This window comes from Toxorhynchites rutilus, chromosome 2, assembly GCF_029784135.1.
Source record: "Toxorhynchites rutilus septentrionalis strain SRP chromosome 2, ASM2978413v1, whole genome shotgun sequence".
In the NCBI taxonomy this organism is placed as follows: domain Eukaryota; kingdom Metazoa; phylum Arthropoda; class Insecta; order Diptera; family Culicidae; genus Toxorhynchites; species Toxorhynchites rutilus.
In genome coordinates, this window is record NC_073745.1 from 265802437 (window position 1) to 265828741 (window position 26305).

General features: G+C 37.8%; 1 protein-coding gene across 1 annotated transcript; it reads right to left on the bottom strand.

Moving 5' to 3' along the window:
• Positions 1–1345: 1345 nt before the first annotated feature.
• LOC129768960 (uncharacterized) lies at positions 1346–24887 on the bottom strand. Its single transcript, XM_055770915.1, has 6 exons — positions 24171–24887; positions 2866–2980; positions 2631–2801; positions 2442–2578; positions 1594–2386; positions 1346–1527 (listed from the first exon to the last, which is right to left on the bottom strand). The coding sequence occupies exons 1-6, from the start codon at positions 24240–24242 to the stop codon at positions 1499–1501; spliced, it is 1317 nt and encodes a 438-aa protein (XP_055626890.1). The 5' UTR covers positions 24243–24887; the 3' UTR covers positions 1346–1498.
• Positions 24888–26305: the final 1418 nt, after the last annotated feature.

The following is a 26305-nucleotide window of genomic DNA, read 5'->3' on the forward strand; positions in this document are numbered from 1 at the left end:
GTAGTTTTTCATGAGAATCAACTTGTTTAATCAAGTTCCCTTTGAAAATTCGAAGATCGCTTTTTCCCATACATCCATTGGTACTTTAGGCTACAGTCTCACGATAATCTTCACTATTTCGGAATCCGATCGGATTTGAAATATGCTTACTGGGCTGGAAATATGCTTACTGGGAAATATGCTTAAATATGCTACAATACGATTGTAATCGAATCGAGTCAAATCTAATCGGATTATGCAAATGTGGCAACCTTACCAAACAAATCAACATTCACGACATTGAGCTCCGTGTAGCATTTCTATGAAGCAAAAGTGGTAATAGATTTTTGGACGAAACAAAAACGTTTTTAAAATAAAAATTACCTTTTTTCATATCAAATATGCGTTCTATGTGATAGACATTTTCGCAATCGGCGGAACTTGTACTAAAATTGGGTCGAATATTAATTTTACATTATAATGATAAAATTAGGCTGAAAACCAATCTCTGAATTCTAGGAAACTCAACAAAAATATTTGTTTAAGGTCAGAAGGATATATTCTAAGTATTCAAATTACATCAAAAAATAATTTTCATTCAAATTTAAGGGAGCAGTACACCATGAACAAAATAAAAAGTATGTGATTCTCGCGATTTTTTTCAACGAGAAAATAAATTGCAATGATTAATACAGTTTTATTAGGTATATACACTGCGTTTTACTACTATAGAACCACTCATTTTTTCTGAGTTTCCAGAGATATGTAAGAAGTCGGATGAATTGAAGTATATAGTGTAGGACATAACAACGATCTTCATTTAAAAGACTTGCCATTCGAACTTTATTGTTTTGTTCAGGCGCGAAACAATCAAAAAACAAAAATTCCAATGTTTCATAACTATAGAACCAGTTGGAAAAACTCTCTTTCCGTTACAAAACTAACGTCAATTTCATATGAATTACAATAAGTTTCTAATTCGTAGGTCATTTTTAGTTCTAAATCAGTTCAAATAACCCATTCGGAGTGGTTTTGACTAAGATGGGTCATGTTGTACTGTGTATTTCGTTCTACGCAGAGGATACTGCTCGTTTAACTCCTTTAATCACTCATACTGCTTCTAAGCTGCATCTACTATTCGTACGATCACTCCTCATAAGTTCTCGATAGGGTTTTGATCTGGTAAACAAACCATGCCTTGACTTTTCGGATTTTATGGATTCTCTCAATTGTATTGCAAAGATTCAAATATGGGTTGATGTCATACCGTTCCAATAGATTTCTGCGTTATTATCAGTTTTCAAGAAACTGATTTGTTTGAGTGCTTTTATCATGTGATAAATACAAATCAGTTCGTTTGTTCCGAATGATAGTATCACTTTATTTGTCACAACCATATGCAAATGGCGTGTGCATCGTTTCACAGTGCATCTAGTAGATCTTAACAATTATTTACATATTTTACAGAAATAATCCACCCTTCGATACCGCGGTCGTCGGATCGCCTATCTGGTTTGTGTCAATACCTATACTCGGGTCCGCTCCATTCTAGAAATATGAAAATAGGTCATTAAATCTAGATCCCAATTATGTCCCTACTTATCATATTCTTACTTCCTTCATCGCTGGAACGGTCATCGTAGGATACTTGTTTGGATATTCCCGAACTCAGATCATCGTCCGAGTTTTCCTTTTGGTCCTTTACAGTCGCAGCAGCTTTCCTCGTTGCGGCGAGATCTTCCGAGCTGGGAAAGTATGTCCAAGGTAGTTGATTCCGAACCTCAGGCACGCTCGATGAGTTCCTTGAGTTCAGCTGAGGAGGTCCGGCGAGGTATGAAAAAGGTTGGGGATTCCCCGGTATATACGAAAAACGTTTGTCAATGTAAGGGTTGACTGTCGAATTTGGTTTAAGCGGATTTGGAGCTCCTTCTGAATGGCTACTTTGAATTGAATATTCACGCTGAGAAGAGTCCTGGCCACCCTTCAAAGGTTCGACTGTCCGTCGAACGTCAACGATGACAGGTGCAATATCGGCATATGTCAAGTTGTCGTTTGGCTGTCTTGCTGGATCTTTGTATCGGGCATCCGCGCTAGAGAATTCAACATTGGTTGTTTTCTGACCCTCTGTGAATTCGGTTGGACCCGGAGCAACGGAAATCGAGCTTGTTGTTTGCATAGCTGTGTTGTATGAAGGAACTGGTTTGTTCTCGATCCACAGTCGGCCTGCGACTCCAATCATTACAAAACCTAGCAACAGAAAGATAATCCATCCGATAACGCCTTTACTTGCTGCAAACCACATAAGCAGAGGGGGGACCACAAGCTGAACGTACTCAATTTGAATGAACAGATCTTGGATGTGACCTTGATACTCGATCTCCAGCAGCTTTATTACGGAATCGAGGTTCTGGAATCAATAATTATTTTATAAACTAATGTAAATTGGAAGCAGAAAATCATACAAAGCTGTTTATAAAATCGATGAAATAAAAAACGAAAACTACAGCATCGAAAATGAGCACCGCAAACAATATAACAATGTAGGGATAAAGTCCAAAAGCTATGCAAAACCTTCCCATACAAGGAGTACAAGTTGATCCTGAAAAATATAAGCTGTTAGATATATTCCCACAGTATCTTTTATGCAATACCGATCATAAATATTGATGAAACAAACCAAAGTCCATACAAAACTACTCCAACCATGCAGAAAATATACGTTCTCTTCGCGGCAGCTGAAACATCGGGGATGTAGATGTGTAGCTCGGGTGGAACTTGTTCAAATCCAAGATCGTAGAGGCTGACTCGTTCACATTGAGATGCTATCGGGAATAAGAGATAAATAATACAGTTACCCACATAGTGCGCTCGTTGAAGTCAACTTACATCGTAAATAATACAGATAAATCGTAGATTTTCCTGGCGTGGTAGTCATGTCGATTTGACAGTTTTGTACTAAAATACCGGCTGTAGTGAAGAATATATAAACTCCTGAAAACAACTGGAGCGAAAAAAACAACTACTTAGTTCCTGTCCTTCTTCAACGGCGCAATGCTTCAATTCGCCTTTTCATTCTATGGGTTATTGAACATTACAAATCAGACTCGTGAAACTCATTTTCACGGACAGGACTGGCAAACCCATCTATTCTGGACAACGTAGCTATTTTTTTTACTTTTTAGTTGAATTTCTTACGGAAGTATAAAACTTATGTTGGATAATTGGATCAGGCAAGGAATACGTAAGCGTTGTAGCAGAACAATCATTTAATTCCTGTGATGAATCATACCAATCGTTCTTGCAATTTTGAATCAGATGTCGTTATCTGGTGTAATAAACTTTCCTACAAAAACAGTAGCGATAAGTATTCTGCTGGCTCATATGTTGCACAATGCAAGAAGAGAGCTGATATGATTAACCTCCCCTATTTCATTTATAACCTGCACAAACGCGAGAAAAAATTATCTGATATCAGAAATATGCAATATTATAATTAAGTGTTACAGGAAGGTTGTGTCCAAGAGACGACCGCATGGTTGACTTTGTCGCATACTGATTGTTAAAATGTAACTAACACTGTAGCCACAAGTAAGTATCTATTTGTTCCTCCATTCGATAAACATCGATAAAAATGAAACTTCGGGAAAATTATCGTTTATGCGAAAACGAGAGATTGTTGCATCGGAAGGGGGCCGATGGGCACGAGAGCAAATACTAATGGCAAGGAAGCAGCAAAGATATGCGACTATACTACGTGGGCTAGAGAGTCCCGGGGTTTTTAATGAATACAATCGTTTTTGGGCAAAACTGTATTTATTTCTCAACACAGTTTCCTTCGAGGGCAATACACTACATAGTGAGTTTCCAACATTTCGACAATAGCGAGTATAACGAGTACAACTTTCTGTAGTACAAAACATCTAAGTCTTCGAAATACACTCGACAAAAAAATTAGAGAAACAGAGTACCAAGTCGGAAATTTTAAGTGATTTTTGACATACTGTATCTTCGTGAAAAATCAATGAATATCGATTAGATGCATATCATTTCGAAGCTACAACTTTCAGGTATTAGAATATTTTACGTACATATTTTTATCTTGGTGTGTGTAGGTGTAGTGGGCAACAATATCGAGAAGAAATGAAAAATCGATTTTTCTCTGTTCTCTCTCTGTGGAAATGAGTATGTATATGTGTGAGCATTATCCCTCCTTACAATATTTGTACCTACAAACACATGAAAACGAAAGTTAAGAATCGTTCATTCTGAGAGTCGTGTTGGATGTTGTACTTCTGATACGATTTGCGATTAAATGCTCCTCTAATTTACTCCAAATTTAGAAAAATCGTTTAGAAAAAACGGCTGAACGTATCAATATGAAACGTTCACAGATGTTTAGGGAATACACTAGACTAAAAGTTTGCCTGCAAACATTAGAACTTACTGCGATATTTGCAGAGTTACAGTGGATTTTGTAAAGCACTATAAAAACGCAGTTTTCCGGTACTTTTTTGAAATCGATGCGATTTTTTTTCGTCAAAGTGATAAATTATCCTTGTGCAGAATTTCTTGGAGTTTCAAAACTGCCTTTCGATTTGCGGTTCGATTGAAGTTTATTGAATTATTCATCATCAAAGACGAAGGGGTAATTTTTCATTCAAACTGAAATATCTCTGTGTGGGAATGTCCTACAGGAACGTTCTTGGAATCAAATGAAAGCTGGTTGATAAGGTTAGTTGGATTTGCTGTTGAGTTGGTTAGCAAAAAAAATGTGTTAGTCCACAATATTCTTAAAAAAACAGAGAAAAATCGATGTTTTATTTCTTCTCGCTATTGTTGTCTACCATACCTACACACACCAAGATAAAAATATGTACGTAATATATTCTAATACCTGAAAGTTGTAGCTTCAAAATGATGTACATCCCATCGATATGCGTAGATTTTTCACGAAGTTGCAGCATGTCATAAATCACTTCAAATTTCCGACTTCGCACTCTGTTCCTCTAATTTTTTGTCGAGTGTATGTTACATTCATTGTCACAAAACGAAAGGAGTCCACTCGATTAAGCTGGATTAAGTCTGGAATACAATCGTCTCATTTTTAAACTTTCGTCTAGAGCGGACAGCATAACCACAGAGCTCCATCAAATATGCTCTGCGGTGTACTCCAAGCCAAATCTGTATCACTCTGCTAACCTTTTCGTGCACTTCTTCAGTTTTGTCTGTAACAAGGAGCGAACTGCTGCTGAGAATTCCCAGCCACTTCTGCACGTCTAGCTTCGTCCATCTTCCTCGTTTTGAAGTGTCCGCTGAGAATATTCTGACAGCACTATCAGCTGTGGACTCGCATAAAATAAGCCCGAACAGCGTCCGCGATCCGAAGATCGTTGATTGATTCAAAAGCGAAGTTCAATAGACGCATCTCTACAGACATCGTCAAAGTACAAGCTCTGCTATGATTCATCCAGCGCAACACGTTCGAGTTCGATGATGAATACACTTTGAAAACTCTATTTGTTCTAGGTTCACGTTAAAGCACCGTATCGTAAAAGTCCCGAGACATGCGTTGCATCGCCTATCATGGTTCAACCCTAGAGTTATCATCATATGAAGATCGTTATGAACTAATCTATTTGAATGCATTAGCCATGAGACAAATAAAGTTACATGAACTGCTTTTTCAAATTTTTTTAAAACATAAACTGCTCGGATTGATAGCAGCTATTTATTGCAGAATCTACATTTTGTTTGCACCTGCACATCATTTCCGTAATCGTGTTCTTCTGTGGATTCTCACTAATCGTATACAATACGGTTAATTAGATCTTTTTGTCGCAATCATCAGATTGATGAACGGAGTTTCTGGCAGCTTTTATTCCAACATGAAGAAACAAAAGTTTAATCAGAAAGTGAAAACTGGAGGAACTAACAGTCTGTTCTTCTTCTTCAAATTGAAGGCTGAACAAAAAAAAATAATTACAAATTCAACCTTGAAAATAATATACATTCTGTGAAATATTAGGTTGGGGAAAAAGTTATCCATTATTCTCTCGTTGGCTGGTTTTAGTGATCAATATCTCGCGTAATATCGATCATACAATTTCAAGTTTAGGTTTAGTGAAGAAAATGCTTCATTTATCATCTGGCCGGGTATGGAAGTAAAAAGTGCCCCAAACCAAATTACCCCTATCAAGAATATTGTATAGCGTACTAAATAAGAAATTTGACTATTTATTTTGAACCCCTATGAGGTCTATGTTCAAAAACGTACTTTTCATGCCATTCTGCTCCGTCAAAATTGTCAAAATTTTCATCAAAAGTTTATTTACTTAAAAAATCTTGAAATATTCAATTGTTTTTGGAAGATTTAGAGATTCACTACTACTCTAATTCGTATTTGATCGTGTTTAGATATTCAGAATTTTAACAGTGTTACGCGATACAGAAAAATATATATTTATAATTTTTTTAATTTTTTTTTTACAATTTTGAGACTTAGTACTGGTTTAATTCCTATTCAAGTATGTTCGTATGTCGTTTTTTTCCAGAAAATTTCTAGAACTGCTCTGCCCGAAAATATTTAATAATAAAGAAAATCTTTTTTGTTCATTTTCTAATATTTTGTTATTATCCTAAGTCTACAATTGTATTGTATTCATGTGCTTGTTAATAGTGCATCCAAATTTATCACTAGCGCAATGGAAAGTGTTGTATAAGGTATCAAATTAGAAAAATTAAGTTTTTTTTTTTAATCCCTATATAGTTCACTACAAAAGCTATAGTCAAAAACGTAGTTTTTCTTTTTTTCACGCCATACCCAATAGGCTTGGAAATGAACATTTGAGAAAATACTTAAAGTATGTCTATTATGGTGTACCACGACAAATTATAATTTTTTTTATAGAAAATATTTTTTTTTAATAAAAGTAATTAATATTTTTTTTATTTTAGACCCTTCTTCTTCTTCTTCAATGGCACTAACGTTCCTAGAGGAACTTCGCCGTCTCAACGTAGTATTACTTGCGTCATTTTTATTAGTACTTAGTTGAGATTTCTATGCCAAATAACACGCCTTGAATGCATTCTGAGTGGCAAGCTCTAGAATACGCGTGATCACAGTGCAAGTCGGAGGAAATTTCTTTGACGAAAAATTCCCCCGACCAGAACGGGAATCGAACCCGAACACCCGGCATGTTAGTTATGACGCTAACCACTCGGCCAAGGGAGCCATTAAAACATAATTTTGATTTAAATGTACCTGTTTTTGATGTGTTTTTTCTCAGAATTTTAGAGGGTTTTGCGGTTCAATTTTTTAATAATTTGAAATTTTGGAATTAATAAATTAAGTTTTGAGACACAGTACTGCTGTGTTCGTACTTGTTCTTTTATATTTATTATTTTTCCATAATGTATCGAGTATTGAACGTACATTTTGAGGCAATTCTTAAATACATCTATAAAAATGGATTTTGTGTTGGAAAAAGTATATTGATTCAGAAGGGACATATTTTGAAGACGATAATATAAATTTAAATGATAAATAAAGTATTTAACTTTATAAACACAAATTCCCGGTATAAATATGACAGAATGTTTTAAATATTTAGTTGTAAAATCAAAACTCGAAACATAGAATATTTCCAATTGTGATAGTAGAGCGGTGAAAATTATGTGACAATAAACATTTAATAAACATTTCCAAATGTTCACCGTCTGTATTTTTTTATTTTTATAAAATCGATGATTAATAAAATCGTCATAAGACTATGTGTGTCGCCTAGTTGAAAAACGGGCAAATCCAAAAATAAAAATTTTACAGGAAAGACTATTTTCGGTAGCATCACGCCACCGGTTTTGCAGTACAGTATAGATTTATAGATTTATCCAATTTCGTGTGAAAAAAATCGAAATGCCAAAAAATGGTAATTTTATGACTATACTATGATTCACTATGTGTATTTTTTCTATATTTTCTTTTCCAAGTTATTGAGGGTGTCGTGAAAAAAAACTACGTTTTTAGCCAATGCTCTTATAGTGAACCATATTCAGAAAGGATTCAGAAAAATTATCTAATTTTCTAATTTGCAACAATACTTTTAATAGCGCTGGTGATAAGATTTGGGGCTCTTTTTACGAATACACGAATACAATACAATAATAGATTTTAGGAAAATTTTGAAAATGCTAGAAAATCACAAAAAATGGAAATAAAAAAATGTAAGGGGTTGTATCTAGGACACGACCGCATATTTTTGACGTAGAACTACGCAATTATATTATGTAATCCACTTGTTTACCACTTCGAATACTATTTTAGAATGCATAGAAATTTTTGTAATAGATTATGTTATTCGTGACAAGTAAATTTGATGAACGTCCTTTTACGTTTGATATGATGCGTAGGACTGCCAAAATATGTGAACGGAAGAATTGTCAAATGATCATTGTATATTACAATTCCTTCTGAAATTATTGCACATCTCATGTTTACGTAGTTCTCGAACCGCGAATGTTCATTCCCCTCTAGTATCTGAAATGGCGATTTTCCCAGACTTCTCAGTTTGAAAGTACGTTTTAGGGAAACAAATTCCGGTCTGCACAACAACAAGAGAGTACAAAAGTAATCTACACCAAAAAATACCCCCGACTTGCACGTATTTGCAAAACGGATTCCCCCAGGCACATTGATTTTCAAGTCCGTATTAGGGAAACACAGCTCGGTGGGAACGAAAATATCCCCGACCTGCATGTTTCGACAAAGCGGATTCCCCCAGGCACATTGATTTTGAAGTCCGTGTTAGGGAAACACAGCTCGGTGGGAACAAAAATACCCCCGACTTGCATGTATATTTGCAAAGCGGATATCCACAGATACATCGATTTTGAAGTCTGTGTTTGGAAAACCGTAAAACGGGCCAATCAAAACTTGGTAGTTAGGGCGTTTAGACAACGCTTGACATTCTACAGTTATTCAATTGTTCATCTCATGAAAAATAACTTTTTATTAATTGTGATAGACGCGTAGAAATATTTCCTATGAATTGATGCAAACATCTTTCCGATCTATCAAGAAATGTTCAAGTTATAAGCATTCGAAATACGGGTAGGGTGAGCACACCTATCGGCAGAACAAATGTATGGGAAAAAGGAAATCCATCCAGTTTCCATGAATTTAAACCGTTTAGAGCAGGGTTTCTCAATGTGGTCGATATCGACCCCCTGGGGTCGATTTCGGTTTCCAAGGGGTCGACATAAACGAAAATTGATTTTGGGGGTCGACGAGGTCTGAAAATCGACCCCTATTAACACCAGGTTTACGGGACGCATTTCAAATTTTAAAAGGAAAATCATCAAAAATCATCGGCATTTTTATTCCATCTCTTATAATGACTTTTATACATTGATCGAGGTAAATCCATATAGATGTTTATTTTCTTTAAAAGCGTTGAAATATTGGAATTATCTATGTTGTATACCTATTTCTACGGATATGCGTCAATTTGACGCGATCGAAATGTAGACAAAATTTTGCGTAAAAATGCAAACATCACAACAATGATAATTAGGAATGTACCGACAACACTTCGATCCGTTAACTTCGTTATCCTATATCATTATCTCAAATGAAACAAGCAATAAACAACTGTTGCCGAGAAGCAACAATAGAAATAACGAAACACAGAATATCAATTGTAGTCAGAGTGCGAAAAGGTTTTAAAAATTACAGTTGCTTAGGAAAATTAAATACTAGAATATTTTTTTGATTCAGTATCACTTATTACGTTATTGTGAACCTCAATTATACATATTATTATTTTTTACTTATAGTATACTAAGTGTAGTTATATGCAGTGTTGCCACACATACAGATTTATATGAACTGATACAATTTTTTTTCGTTATTTTTTTGTACAGATTCTATACGGTACCGAGTACAGTTTTTTTCAAAAAGTACAGATTGGTACAGATTTTTTCCACGTGTGATAATTCTTACTTTTGAACAAAGCAACATTAAGGTACATATGATAACTTTTACGTCGCAGTAGCGCTTGGTGCTGCTAATCATAAAAGCATTTACAAAGCAATAATTGATCAGTTTCATAATGATGGAATTTCTTACAAGGATCGTCTGAAAGGATTTGCGTCGGACGGTGCGACGTATGTTTTGCCCCAGATCGACAGATTGAATCGTTTGTTCCTGGCTGAAAAACCTGAATTCATGATGCTACATGAAGAGCTGAAAGATTTTTGTTTGACCATTTTCACTAATATGTGCGAGGAGTCTTACGTTGTTTCAATGTCCAATGCTATTAAATTTCAAGATCATTTGAAAAGCGGCAAAATCTCGCAGAAAAACTATCAGAACAATGGACAGCGAAAGGTAGATCATTTCTAACTCTCCTGTACTCACGCGCAAAATCGTAACTTACATACTCACAGACTTTGCGTGTCACTGTAATTGTTTATTGTTTATTGTTTATTGTTGTTTATTGTTTTACAATTCATCCATCGGACTTCAAGGTCTACATGAATACTACACTTAAACTACATTTAAAATTCGATCACGGAAAACTTTACAGCTCACATTGAAATCAAACAAATAATAAAAAGAATTAAAAAGAACACACATAGATGAAACTGGTTCGTGCTAAGCATAATCTGTTCGGTGTGGTGGAAATCGAAGGAAACTCCGCTGTCTGAGTGGTCGTGGTACAACGTTAATATTGATTCGAGCGAGAATCCATGGGGTATCGATCTCGCCAAGAAGAAGTTTTCCGACGAATGTGGCTTTAATTATGTTCCGTCTCTTCTCCAGTGTATCCATTCCCAGCAGACGGCATCGGCTTTCATACGATGGGAGCTCATTTGGGTTTTGCCAAGGCAGAAATCTCAATGCGTACCTCAGAAACTTCGATTATATTCTCCCAATCCTTTCGATCCATACCGTGCGAAAGGGACTCCATACTACAACCGCTGTTTCCAATGTGGACCGGACTAAACTGAAATACAGAGATCTTAAGCAGTATGGGTCACGGAATTCGGCGGATATCCGGAAGATGAACCCTATGTTTCGGTTGGCTTTGTTGATAACATAGTCATAATGTTCACGGAAGTTTAGCTCTGAGTCCAGCATTACACCGAGGTCCTTCACAACGCGTGTCCTTTCCAATGGTTCATTCCCTATGCGGTAGGTCCAGATAATAGGGGTTTTCTTCCTAGTGAATGAGATGACTGTGCACTTCTTCACGCTTATGATCAGATAGTTTCGCCTGCACCAACTCGCAAAAATGTCAATGATCGTTTGCAACATCCTGCAGTCATCGACAGACTTCACGTGCCAATATATTTTGAAGTCATCGGCATATATGATTCGACATCCCTGTGGCACGGCATAGCAGACATCATTGAAGAACAAGGAGAACAATAATGGTCCAAGATTGCTACCTTGTGGGACACCGGAGGGGTTAGTAAACGGTTCAGATTCGGTAGTCCCTAACTTAACGTTAAGCTGACGGTTTGTCAAGTATGATTGCATACATTTTACGAGATTCGTCGCCACTCCCAGGCGGTCTAGCTTGGACAGAAGGATTTTGTGGTTCACTCTGTCAAACGCAGATTTTAGATCCGTGTACACCACACCGACTTGCCCTCCCTGTTCCATGGATTTCAAGCACAACGAGGTAAATTGTACTAAGTTCGTAGCTGTAGACCTCCCCGGAAAGAAACCATGTTGATCTTGGGAAATATATGATTTTGCAATTCGAAACATTTCATTGCTTATCAGAATTTCAAATAATTTGGATCCTGCACATAGTGACGTCACGCCGCGGTAATTCATTACATCATTCTTGTGGCCCTTCTTAAACGCTGGGAACATAATGGATTTTTTCCAGCATTGTGGAAACACTGCTTGCGAAAGCGACTTGTTGTAGATGGATCTTAACGGCTCACAGATCGACCGAGCACATTTAATAAGAACAATAGAAGGAATCCCATCCGGTCCAGGTATGGTAGACGACTTCATTTTCCTTATGGCATCGAGAACATCTTCCTCATCATACTCACTAATACTCAAACTCATCGCTCCTGGAGGCACGTCCCCTACAGCACTGTCAGTTTGATCCTGAGTAATTACCGTATCATCAAATGCACTGGTAAAATGTTTGGCAAATAGGTTGCATATTCCTTCAGTTGTAGTAGACGTTTCACTCCCTAAAACATGCTCATCGGCAACCCGGTCTCCTTTCGCTTCTCATTTACAAATGCCCAAAAACTTTTGGGATTATTTTTCAGGTTTCTTTGTTTCCGTTCTACATAGCGGGCATAGAGCACTCGGTTGTAATGCTTGTATTTGGAGCTAGCAGTGTTGAACGCTATTTTGGTGGTTAAGTTTCGCTCTCTGGAAAATTTCCTGAGAGCCCTGGCACGCTCTCGTTTGAGAGTTCGAAGAAAGTGGTTAGACCAGGGCGGTTTTTGGCGCGGACGAGAAGGAGGTACAAATTCAAGGAACAGTCGCGTGAGGGTGGTGGTGAAAAACTCAACTGCCTCGTTGACATCGGATGCATTGTATAAAGGCGACCAGTTGATAGAGAGAAGAGATTCGTTCAGATGTTCAAAATCGACTCTCGAGAAATCTCGATGTTTTTCCATGACGTGTTCAGCGAAAACGATGCGGACCGGGCATCGCAGAGTTGCAAGGATAGGAGGGTGCAGCGGATCAATCGGTATCAGTGGTTCGTGTGGTTCAACGAGATTGCACATCGCTAGGGTATCTTCATTCACAAACACTAAGTCAAGGGTACGATTCATGCAGTTCCTCGCTACATTCAGTTGTTCCATGTTCAACAAGGATAAACCATCGACGAACGCAATACTGGGCGAAACTGATTCAGAAGGGTCAGGACGAACATAGCCCTCCGGAGTAGTGTCCCAACATAAGTCAGGCAAATTAAAATCCCCAAACAGGAGATGTACGGCGCGCATATCATGCGATGACACCACCGCAGAAATAGAGCTGATATGACTCTCGATAGTGGAATTACTTCTTGCCTGATCAGGGGGGATGTACACGACGCCAAGGCAAACATTTTGGGCATTGCAGTCAATGTTTACCCATAAATGTTCGAGACCAGTTTCAACAGAAGCAGTGCACAGAGAAGAGTTGAATATATTCCTTACAGCTATGAGCACACCACCCCCTCGAGTTTTTCCGGAAATATCTGGATCTCGGTCTTTGAGGTACACACTATAATCATGACCGAATAGTTGAGCAGACATGATGACATCATGCAACCACGTTTCGGTTAAAACGATGACGTCATACTCATTGTCCAATGCCGCGATGAAGAATTCGTCAATCTTCGTCCGTAATCCTCGCACGTTCTGATAATATATGTGGAGGGGTGTGTCTGGTACTGGAGCATCACGTGGGTGGTCACCAGCAAGCGAGTCCTTCGATAGTAGCTGAAATGGTTGAGTTTCTCTGAGGGCAGGTGCAGTATCTATCGAAGCTTCGGCTGAACATATACTGGTCGAATTTTTACCTGGACCAGCCGAGTCATCAAGCTGGAAGATTACATCAATCGGTGAGAGCGGGTCAATTGAGTTAACCGGTAGAAGCTGGAATGGTTGAATTCCTCTGAGAACAGGTGCAGAATCTTTTTTCGCTTCGGATGGACATATACTGGTCAAGAATTTACCTGAACCAGCTGAGTCTTCAAGCTGGTGATTCATATCCATCGATGATGATGAACCCTCGCCGGTTGTTTCATTTATGGATTGCTAGCTTGAAAAATCGATTTTTGTCTCGCTTTGTTCAGACGTTTTCGGTTAAGTGGACATTCGTTACTCCAGGCAGCATGGGCAATATTAAGTAATTCGCCTGTGACTCGTTTGGTATTTTCCAGATGGCAGTTAATGCACTTTACAAAGTCTGCTTTGCACTCTTCTGCCATGTGATGACCGGCACATTTCGGGCAGCACGCTGGTTTTCTGCAATCCACTGCCTTGTGCCGGAATTCTGAGCAATTAAAACAACGGAGAGCATTGGTTGTGTCGATTACTCTACACCTTTCCCATCCCAGATTTACGCGTTGAAGTTTCATCAGAATATCATAACCACGGGCATCTGTTTCAATAGTGGCTGACATCTGGTTTCGTTTCTCGTTTTTCGTCATTCGAACAACTTTCAATTCGCACTGATCATCTAAGCTGTTCTGCTTTTTCAAGTTTATTACTACAGCTTCCTCACTCATATCCTCGGAGAAGCCGATGATTTTGATTCTAGGCTTGAGCAGTTTTTGCATTTCCACGTTGTATTTTCCCGAGAACGCAGCAACAGCTGCTTTGACGAGATTAAGTGCAAAGTCATTTGTTCCGCACCTCAAGGCGACTTCACCATTCTCCTTGAGCCAAATATCCTTCACGGCGAAAGCTACTGGATCGAATTCTGCACATATGTCACTTTTCGTTTTCTCTGCGGGCTGGTCTTTCTTTGGCTTGAAAAGAACAGTTTGCTCGATTTTGGAAATCGTAGCCATTTTGGTAGCTTGAGTGCAGGGTACTGCTGGGCTGGACGATTGGGGAACATCTAAAGTACGGTTAGATGCAGTGATGATTGGGCATGGGAGTGCTAATCGGCGCTTTCCAGAACGCAACAGACCACCTTGTTCTACATGGCTTCGAGCAATATCTTGCGAATCTGAGATAGACGGTACACATTCAGTGACAGTGTTCGTTGCCTTACTTGAAGCTATGACAGTTGAACTGCGCGCAACATTAGCATAAGAAGCATTATTCGTCCGCATTTGTCCAGAGATTGTGGCCTCATCATTAGCAGTATTAACAGCTTTCGAATTATTGCCGAGTTGATTATTCATCGCAGAGAGGATACGCGGCAGAAGGATTGATTCAATTTTTTCTGGATCAGCAGTCTTCATACCGGTTAGGATTGATTCGTGTTTGTTTACAAGTTCGCGCAAATCATCAACTTTAGCTACTAGCTGAGTACAATGCTTTTGGATATTGTTTAGAGTGGTTTGTTCTTTCCTACATCCGAAGCACATATATATTAGGGAGTTATTTTCCCTTAGAGCAGCAACAGCAGCCGAGCTCAGATCGGCGCAGTATTTGCTCACATCCTTCGAAGCAATACACTCTATCGGTCTCAGTTGGTAATGTTTACTATTGTGTATTTTTAGGCGTAATTGGTATTTATTAAAAGAAAAGGATACAATAGAATGAAACTAACTTCAGTAACTTCAGAAAATATTTTTCTTCAACTCTATTCAGTTTTAATAGTCATTTTATTCAGCTACCTCATTGATTCTCGGTCTTTAGACCAATGTGCGATTATAGGAAGCTTAAGGATATTTGTCACAGTTTTTCTCTTGGAGCTTATAAAGCAAATGAGAAAAAGATTCTATTTTGATAATCCGACGCTTAAGGCTGCGGCAATGTTAAATCTCAGAGAATTTTCAATTTGACAAGCATAAACGTTGTGTTAGTAGCGTTTACTGGATTCTACGATGGGAAAATACAAGATCTGAGGAATCAATTCGGTACCCCAAAGATAAAATTACTTCGTAAGGAAATTTTCGAAGAAACAGTTTTAGAAAACGACCATGTGCAGGATTGGTAGACAAAAATTGGATGCCTAGTTTGTAATGCCTCACTCCTGGCAACTGTCGAGCGATTTTTTTCTTAATATAATCAGAACAAAAATAATCTTCGAAATCTGCTTAGCAACTATACGATGAACGATATTTTAAGATCAAAAAATTAAATAAAAACATCGTGGCGGCTGGATAGTATGAAATCTAGATTCTGAAAAACTATGTATAAGAAAAAGCACAGATGAGGAAAGATTTTTAACCCCTCTGGTACAGATAAAATTGTGGCAACACTGGTTGTATGTATTCGTCCACGCGTCAAATTGAGATAGGAATATAAGAACGTCCGTAAACCTAGTGTTAAATAACACAAGTTCTTATTTGAAACTTTCAAGATGCTGCATAAATAGTGTGAACAACCCTGTTATAAGAGTGAATTTTGAATATTACACATTTAATACAAAGAAAACCATTATGAAATTCAAATTAAAATAAAATTAAAATTATTTCAGTTGACTTGAGACGGGGAGCGAACAGGGAAAAATGTCATTTAATTTATTATAGACCAACAGATTTTCTTTCCAGCTGGACGAGTCTACATTACCCAGCAATGAAGCTCTGTTGTTAGGGTATGTTCGATACATTAAAGATGAAAATATGTGCCAAGAAATGATTGTTGCTACATACATGAAAACTGATTTCAGAGAAGAATCGATCTTTCTGGCCATGGAACGGTTTTTTTACCGACAAAGCTATTCCATGGAAGAACATTGTGGTGAGTCGTCATCGTGGTTTCACAGCTCACTCAAAGTTATTGCTGCGAAAGGTACTGGTCATTCACTGTTTGATTCACAGATAGCTTTCAGTAGCAAAAAGTCTGAGTCCTAAATCGCATCAGTCTTTACAATATGTTATAAGCGCTATTAATAAGCTTCGAAGCAATTTTTTTGAACTCTCGATTATTTGCTCAGCTATATGAGAAGAACGACGGAATCTTTACTGGGTTACTTCTACACGCTGGAGGTCGCTGACCACCAATATTTGAATTTGTGTTTCAGCTGCAGGGTGACGATCTCAACTTGATTGAAACAATATCAATAATATCGGTATTTCTGACAAAACTTTAAAAACAAAGTTTAGGCAAGAAGAATATTCACAGTTCCCTCATTTGTCAAAATTATTACAAAAGCTCCAAGATCAAGTTATATTAGGCTGTCAAAAAAGTCCTGCGGTATTTCCGCGAGGTGTCGTTGTAAGCGCGTAGTTCTAGTTGTATTCATTGTATCGAGTCATACTATAGCTTGTTGGAAAGGTATTTTTGCGCGCTATAATATCCTTGTCCTTGGCAGTGTTTTGTTTGGTTAAGTCGTTTGTGAGTTATAGTGTCGCAAATATGAAGCAAAATAAAGAGAAAATCCGACATATTTTACAGTACTACTATGACAAAGGCAAAAATGCATCTCAAGCTGCCAATAAAATTTGTGCAGTTTATGGACCCGATACAGTTTCCATTTACACCGCATAACGATGGTTCCAACGTTTTCGTTCTGGTGTAGAGGTCGTCGAAGATGCGCCACGCTCCGGAAGGCCTGTCGTCGAAAATTGTGACAAAATCGCTGAATTAGCCGAGAAAGACCGGCATAGTAGCAGCCGTAGCATCGGCCAAGAGCTGGGGATAAGTCATCAAACCGTTATTAACCATTTGAAGAAGCCTGGATTCACAAAGAAGCTCGATGTATGGGTGCCACACATGTTGACGCAAAAAAACATCTTTGACCGTATCGACGCATGTGAATCGCTGCTGAATCGCAACAAAATCGACCCGTTTCTGAATCGGATGGTGACTGGCGATGAAAAGTGGGTCACTTACGACAACGTGAAGCGCAAACGGTCGTGGTCGAAGCCCACTGAAGCGGCTCAGACGGTGGCCAAGCCCTCATTAACGGCCAGGAAGGTTCTGCTGTGTGTTTGGTGGGATTGTCAAGGAATAATCTATTATGAGCTGCTTCCCTATGGCCAAACGCTCAATTCGGACCTGTACTGCCAACAACTGGACCGCTTGAAAGTATCACTCATGAAGAAGAGGCCATCTTTGATAAACAGAGGCCGCATTGTCTTCCATCAGGACAACGCCAGGCCACACACTTCTTTAGTGACGCGCCAGAAGCTCCGGGAGCTAGGATGGGAGGTTCTTTTGCATCCGCCGTATAGTCCGGACCTTGCCCCAAGTGACTACCACCTGTTTTTGTCCATGGCGAACGAGCTAGGTAGTCAGAAGTTAGCCACAAAAGAGGCCTGTGAAAATTGGCTATCCGAGTTTTTTGCCAATAAGGAAGCGAGCTTCTATAACAGGGGTATTATGAAGTTGGCATCTCGTTAATTTCTCGCATCTCGTTAATTTTATGAACAAATGAAAATTCAAAAAAAATACCGCAGGACTTTTTTGACAGCCTAATATTATCATATGTTACTCGCTTGGATGTATTACACAATGATTTTACTAAGATGTTTCAGGATCTTCCATATTTTCAAATTCCTCAATGGATAATAAAATCGTAATATATTACAGCCCTGGGATGAGCCAAGGTGATATGCCAGAAAAGTTGATTATCATCAGCACCGATGAGGAGCTCGAGCAGGAGTACAACCAAGGTTGTCATAAGTTATGGTTACAACGCAACATTGAAACACAATATCTTGCGTTATGGGGCATTGCTGAAAAATATCTTCTCATTTTTTCATCATGATACCTTGTTGTAGAAGGCTTCAGTGTGGTTACAAACAACCCAAAATCGAAGGAACCATTTGCAAATCAACGAACGCGGAGATTTAAGGCTTTAACTAACCAAAGTTGGACCGTATTTTGATATTTTGATAGTAGCGGATAGATTGGTTTGCGATTTGAATGTTTTTATAGTTTGTGAGTAATATGTATTAATAATTATTAATTACACTTGATATTAACTAGATTTCATATCTATTTATTTTGTTGGATTTGTTGAGAAAACACTGTTAAGTTTATTCATTGAACTAACTGCAATGTTTCTAAATTGATAATTATTCAGTAAGAAAAAAGATCTAAAGATAAGATTTTCAAAGAAGTTCAACTTTAGGGGATCTGCGGTATGACTTCATTCTGGAAAAGGGGTCTCTTGCTCTAAATAGTTTGAGAACCCCTGGTTTAGAGATTAGCGAATTGTAATGTATAGCATAGCAAACAAATCTTAGAGAATTTCCGATTCGATTGGTATGCAAATCATGAGAATTCAGTGAATTCAGAAATCATGAGAATTCAGTTCACAGTGAAAATAGTTATTAACGTTAATTTTATTTAATAAAAACGCGACCTGTTTTCTGATTAGGCACCCTTCCTGAAAGACGTAGTTCTACGTCAAAAATATATTTAAAATTTATTAGATTTTTTCGTACCGCGCAATTCTCGAAATATTCTGAAAAAAGATCACCAATATCAACACATATAATAGATACACAAACAAATAAATATGCGTATTTAAATATAAACTAAACCTGTAATAGGTCTCAAAAATCTAAAAAAAATCAAAATTTAGAAATGTTTTTTTTGTACCGCGCAACACTGTTAAAATTGTGACAAAAATTACACATATCTAGAAAAGACGTAGAAACGCATTTTAATACGGATTAGAGTAGTAGTGAATTTATAAATCTCCCAAAACAAATTTCAATATTCCAAGATTTTTTTTAGTATTTAAATTTTTGACGATTTTTTTTAAAATAATAATTCTCGATACACCATAGTGAGGTGCACTATCTATTTCACGCCTCGATAGCACGAAGCTATTGAAACATTGAAAAGTACGTTTTTTGCCATTGAACCTAATAGGGGTTTAAAAAAAAATTCCGATTTAGTACCCTATACAATATTTTCCATAAAGCGGGTGATTTGGTTTGGGGGCACTTTTTACTTCCATACCCGGCCTGGCCCTTTATATCACGCCTTCAAAATGGATTCCTTCTGAAGCAATGCACCTTTTTCAACGAACAATCCTGTCATCGGAACTTTTTTTATAGTGGTATTCTAGATTTGCCTGCAGTTCACACAGCGTATTCGTTTTTATGTCGTCGAAGCTGTCAAAACAGGCTCCACGAAGCGGTAGTTTGATCGTTTGCATGTCATGCTTGTACACCCATGCCTTGTGGCCAGTCATTATGCGTTGGATGAACGTGGAATATGATTTTGATCGTTCAAGCATGTTTTCAGCCACTTGATTGCGATGAAATTTTTGAAGAAAAAATAATTATTTCTTTTGGCACTAGTCGTGCTACCATTCTTCTCATGCCCCTAAACATCAACCAAAATATGACGAACGGTCCCACTAAAGATATTTCATTCACGGGCTAGCACTCTCAAACTAAAATGACGTTTACCGAGCACCATTCTTTTTATTTTTTCGATGTTTTCATCAGTCAAAGAGTTGAGCTGTTCTTCTCAAAACGTTCAAAGTATTCAACGAGAAGAATATATAGTTGACAGAATGTATTAGGTAGTGGAACTTCCCACTTAGTTTAAGAGTTTTTTCAACGCATTAAAGTCGAAGCCGTTTTGGCAGCTATATACACAGTATTGGACCCATTAATTAAACGTGACTAATAAAGGGTGTGTCACATCAAATTGCATCACGGAAAAAACGCTGTAGAAATTCGCCCAGTAGACCGATCCTTTTGAAAATTTTAGACAGTAAAATAAAAACTATTAAACAACTTTTGGCATTTTCTTTTTATTCATACTTCGAGCCCAAGCCCGTATGCTCGCACCTTCCTCTTTACCCCGTCCATAAGGTTCTGTACAACGTCAGGTTGTAGTTTTTTTGAACAGAAATCCATTTTCTCTTGAAGTCCGCCTCCGATTTGACAACTTTTGGGTTCTTCCGGAGGGCCTGCTTCATAATCGCCCAATATTTCTCTATTGGGCGAAGCTCCGGCGCGTTGGGCGGGTTCATTTCCTTTGGCACGAAGGTGACCTCGTTGGCTTCGTACCACTCCAACACGTCCTTTGAATAGTGGCACGAATCGAGATCCGGCCAGAAGATGGTCGGGCCCTCGTGCTGCTTCAATAGTGGTAGTAAGCGCTTCTGTAGGCACTCCTTAAGGTAAACCTGCCCGTTTACCGTGCCGGTCATCACGAAGGGGGCGCTCCGCTTTCCGCAAGAGCAGATCGCTTGCCACACCATGTACTTTTTGGCAAACTTGGATAGTTTCTGCTTGCGAATCTCCTCCGGAACGCTGAATTTGTCCTCTGCGGAGAAAAATAACAGGCCCGACAGCTGACGAAAGTCCGCTTTGACGTAGGTTTCGTCGTCCATTACCTGGCAATGCGGCTTCGTCAGCATTTCGGTGTACAGCTTCCGGGCTCGCGTCTTCCCCACCATGTATTGCCTTTCGTCGCGGTTAGGAGCCTTCTGAACCTTGTATGTACGCAGGCCCTCTCGCTGCTTGGTCCGCTGGACGAATGAACTTGACAAATTCAGCTTATTGGCGACATCCCGGACCGAACTTCTCGGATCACGTCTAAACTGCTTAAATACGCTTGTGATCTTTTTCACTGATGGAGCATCCATTTTTGCCGTTCTTCACCTTCCGGTCGATGGTTAGGTTCTCGATGTATCGTTTTAGTACTCTGCTGACCGTGGATTGGACGATTTCCAGCATCTTACCGATGTCCCGATGTGACAACTCCGGATTCTCGAAATGAGTGCACAGGATTAATTCACGACGCTCTTTTTCGTTCGACGACATTTTTCCAAATTTACGAAAAATTGACAGTGAAGCATGGCCAACGTGATCTATACACTCTAATCTGATTATAAGCGAAAGCTGGAGATATAATTCCTAAAAATTAAATTTCTACAGCGTTTTTTCCGTGATGCAATTTGATGTGACACACCCTTTACTAGCGAGTGATTCTATAGAAAAACACCAGCACATACTCTTCATTCAGTTCTCGCAGTTCTCGTTAAGAAAGAAACTATTTTAATCTTTCTAAACATATATTATATGTAAAAATTTACGAAAACAATAAACTTATTTTTGCGAGAGGATTTATGGAGTAGTACTTGTATTGTGTACTCTTAGTGCAGACATATTTTATTATAAGTAAGTGAATCTGTCGGGGCATAAATGTGTCGTCTAAATGCAAAACCAGTCAAATTTGAGAAATTGTTTTGAAAAATTCGTTTTTTCGATTTTTTATACCTTAGATACCATTTTGTCATATATTCCGAACAGTCTCGAATTCCGAACACTTTATTTTTAAATGTCAATTTACTGCACTTTAATTTTTTAAATATTTGATTAATGAAAACCCTAACATTTTTTGTGGTATAGGCTTCATTTTAACATCATTTACAGGTATCGATACTGCCCATAACTTATAATACTAAGCATTTGCAAAAGAGAGACTGTCAAAACCAGCGATAAAATGTTTGCGTTAGCAAATTCCTAATTTGAATCAAGTTTAGGAGCACAAAACCCATTTTTTGGGAGTATAATATTTTTCCAAAAAAGAATAAGTAATTTGATATGTCGATCGTCTGAATCGGTCTAGTAGCTCAAAAGTTATGATTTTTTTAAATGCATTTTTGCTGTTCGGAATTTGAGACAAATGTAATCAAACATATGCTTAGTTTTTCTCCATGAATATGTATTTGTAAATTAATTTTATGGTGGATAAATGAATAAAAAGGCTCTGTTGTATCCAAAAATCACATTAATTTCGCGAAAAGTACCATTTTGAGTATTGAGACACAGTTTAATGACCAATAAAACTTAAGTGTTCGGAATTTGAAACAAAACCGTAGGGGAGGTGGGGGTAAAACGGACATGTTAAGAAGAACTTTTTTTTTCTTTATTAAAGAGATTTTCAGCCAAATGCTGGTTCATCTCTATGAGAAGAACTTCAAAACTTCAAAAGAAACTACATCGAAGTTAAGATATCTTTAGAAACTCATGTTTCCCAAAACTTCGATGCAGTTTCTTGCAATTCAATATACTGTTTTTCTACCAATTTGGCCAAATATTTTACAAAAAAGTGTTTTTCAATGTTCTTTATTGAAAAGTACAACATTTTTTGATGCGGGTAATATTGACATAAAGTGGGGGTAATATGGACAGTTTTGTAATATATGAAACGTAGAGATTTATCGATCGCGAGAGGAATAATTTTATTTAACCAAGGTCTGAACTCATCACGAATGTCCGTTAAATGATGGAAAAATCGAATTAATCCACCTAAAAGTGATATCGTGCTTTTCAGCAGTATAAACGGATAGACCCTCAACTATTTTGCTTTTGGTTCCAGTCAGCTTCCAAACAGTCTACATCTGGCGATTTGATTTCCATTCATAGATGCAGGACATTCCTTAGGAACAGATTAAACAGACTTTTCACAGTCTATCTCACTCCCTTTGGCAAATGTCCATTTTACCTCACCCGCATTATCCCTTCAATAATTTAAATTTTCCACTCAAAAATGAATTCACTTTTCCGTACATACCTAATATCGCTTTTCTGTTAACTCACAAACCGAAATATAGCCATCAGCGAATTCAATTTAATATTAAACCGCTCAAAATGCTTAATATCGAAGCAGCTAAAATTGCATCCTCACGCGGAATCATGTATGATTTTCGGTTTTTGTTTCCCTTTTCCACTTTTGAACAGTATTTATTGCTATAAGGTGGCTCAAATATTATAGAATAACATGTAGAAGGTGTTCTCATTAACAGAAATCTGAAATTCGAAATGTAACTATACAAATCAACCACCTGTCCATATTAGCCCCACTGTCCGTATTACCCGCGGTTCCCCTACATTGTTCCATTTATTGGCAGTGAGAAACAGCGTCAAAATCTATCAATTTCCTATCTTCATTTCTACATTTCTCGCATTCACTTAGGAAAGCTAGAAAACATACATTAAATACTATCAAGTCTGCACGTGCGCATCGAACAGTGTGTCACTGTTTATGTTTTTGAATGCTCTCTGCAGCATGATACCGCTAGTCTAGTAGTAGTGTTTTAATGTATTGTTGTGTATTGTTGTATTATAATATTTATTATTTATGTTTCACCGGATGCTAGTCAAACGCGTAGAATTATACGGGAAACTTTCTACACATAAAAAAAAATTTAACAGTTCCAAATATGTTATGATGCGTTCGTGGATTGCGTGCTAAATTGACTAAAATCTATAATGAAGCATTATAGATTGTTGTCAACATTTGATGGATGTTGTCAGTATTTGATGGCGAACAACAAAATACAAAAAAAAACAGATAGATTGAGTATTAAATACCTTAGAACAACTTTGCATAACACTATATGAAGTTCACTATTATTATTCTTGTAATGAAATTCTAAATTTAATATATTCGGAATGACAAAGTTCCAGTTCCTGAAACAGAAACTCAAATCGTATTTACTCGCGCACTGATAATCTTTATGGTCACCCACATCTGTATTGCGATAAAATTCTGATAAGCGCCCCAATTAATCATTCCAATGTTACTCCCCAGGTCCTCCTCACTAATCCAACACTTACCAATGATATCGTCCCCACCACGATGATGGTGGCCCGAGGGCTGAGCCCACAGAGAGAACAGTTAAACGCCATATCTCCTCTCCTATGCCCCAACCACCCACGGAAATTCCGACCCCACCGTAACGTAACACCTCTAGTTGACTTAATCTTCGTTCAATACTCGTTCGATCTTCAGACACCAGACCAGGATAAATTTTTCAAACGTGCGCTTTCTCATTGTCTGGTCAGCAGCAACTGTTCCGCTCCACGATGGCTCACAGGAAACAATGATATGAAGTACAATCGTGGAACAATATCACCACCCGCGCACACAAACATGCGCGAACGAAGATGATTAGAGCGGTAATCAATCTACGTATCTTCCTGATAAAAGATTATTTTCTACATGAATTTCAGCCTTGTTGCAGTCCTTCACGATACCGGTCTTTCAATATCCACACTATCAACCACATTCTCCAAGAAAAATTCGCGATCATTGAACGCTTGTTGGGTTTATCATTCGATTCGATTTTTGAGAACAAAATACCTCGAGTAATCGGATTCACCTCTGCCCGGTAAGCAGCTCTTATCGGTAGGTGACTCGGTTAAACTGCGGTTTACGCGTTAGATATTTGTGAATGTAAGCCAGTGTTCTTTTTCTTTGCCTGCGCAGGTAACAGATATGTTCGTCCATCTGTTTGCATGTTTACTTCGCCGCGTTTAGCCGCGCTCAATTTGATATCACTGGACGGCCCGTCTCGCGCGGCTTTTTAGTCAGTCCACACATTTATCATACATTCCTTAGCTATCCTACAATGTGAACGTTTCTTGGTGGAAAGTGTCACCGTCAGTTATTTTAAGTACAGTTTTTTTTCTCTTCCTCTGCAGTATCTTGTCATTGGTCGGTGTGTGAAACGTGCGAGAACGTGATTGTGTTCTGATACGGCAGAGCTACGTATCTCGAACGGAAGGAAATAAAACATTGGATTTTACAGTTCATGTTTTATCCTTCATACATGTTTGCCCAATTTGTGGCATGAAACATATAACTTTGTACGTTCACGTTCAATTACGAAATGTCAAACATCTATGTCAGCGATGGCCAAACGGTAGTCCACGATCTACCGTATTCCTAGGCGCCCGCCAACTGGTCTAGGATAGTGTCCCTAACACAATAGATTTAATATCCTTCCACCTTTTGCCGTGGCCATTTTACAAGGTGTTTATGCTCACCGCAATAAAACATACAGTTTCTTTTAGACTAAACGCTCACGCAATAAATTTTAATAACTTCTACAAAAGCTGACCTATTTTTATTTTTGAAAAACAAAAATAAAGCTTATTTTAGGACATTTTCGATGTGACCACCCATTATTTCGATAACGCGTTTTAAACGTTTTAAACGGTCGAGTAATACGATTTCACTTAAAATACACGTTTTTGTAAATTGCACATCTTGACACCAAAACCATCCGATCAGACGTCCCGAGTAGCCGAAATTTATCGTCCCGAAGTGGGGAATGCAGTGTTACCATCGACGGAGCGAAAAAAAATTTATAGAAATCTATTCGATTTTTTTGCGTGAGCGTTTAATCTGATAGACCCTGTATTAGTTTCTTTTTTAATATTTTCTTTGATATTGTTAGTTATTTAATATTAATACATCCAGTTGTTCGACCATAACTTGCAATAAAGCTAGGAACACTAGGCACAATTTAAACAATGTTCTCTCCTGGCATATCATTTGTTGAAAGACCAATGAAAAATGCTGGAAACATCCGGAAACAAACACAATTTTGTTTTTATTGATTTCCGAACCCTTATAATTAATAAAAACTATTTTTTTAGAAAACTTCGCCTTTGAAGAGTGCGAATGCGAGTTTTAATGAAATATTATTATTTAAATTTTAAAACTATGATAAGTAATGTGAGTTAATTGTGCAGATTTTTTTTCATGAAATTATAAATTTCTAAAATTAAATATTGGGCCCTATTATGTAATTCTAGTTGAACAGAATTTTGCTCGTTTGCCTTATTTTACTGTTATAGATACAGTCGGATGAAGGGTGTCGGCATAATTTTTCGAGCTGATTTGTTTGCTTGTTGCATACCTGATGTTTTGCTTTGGCCGGACATTTCGACCAGAATGTTGCGAA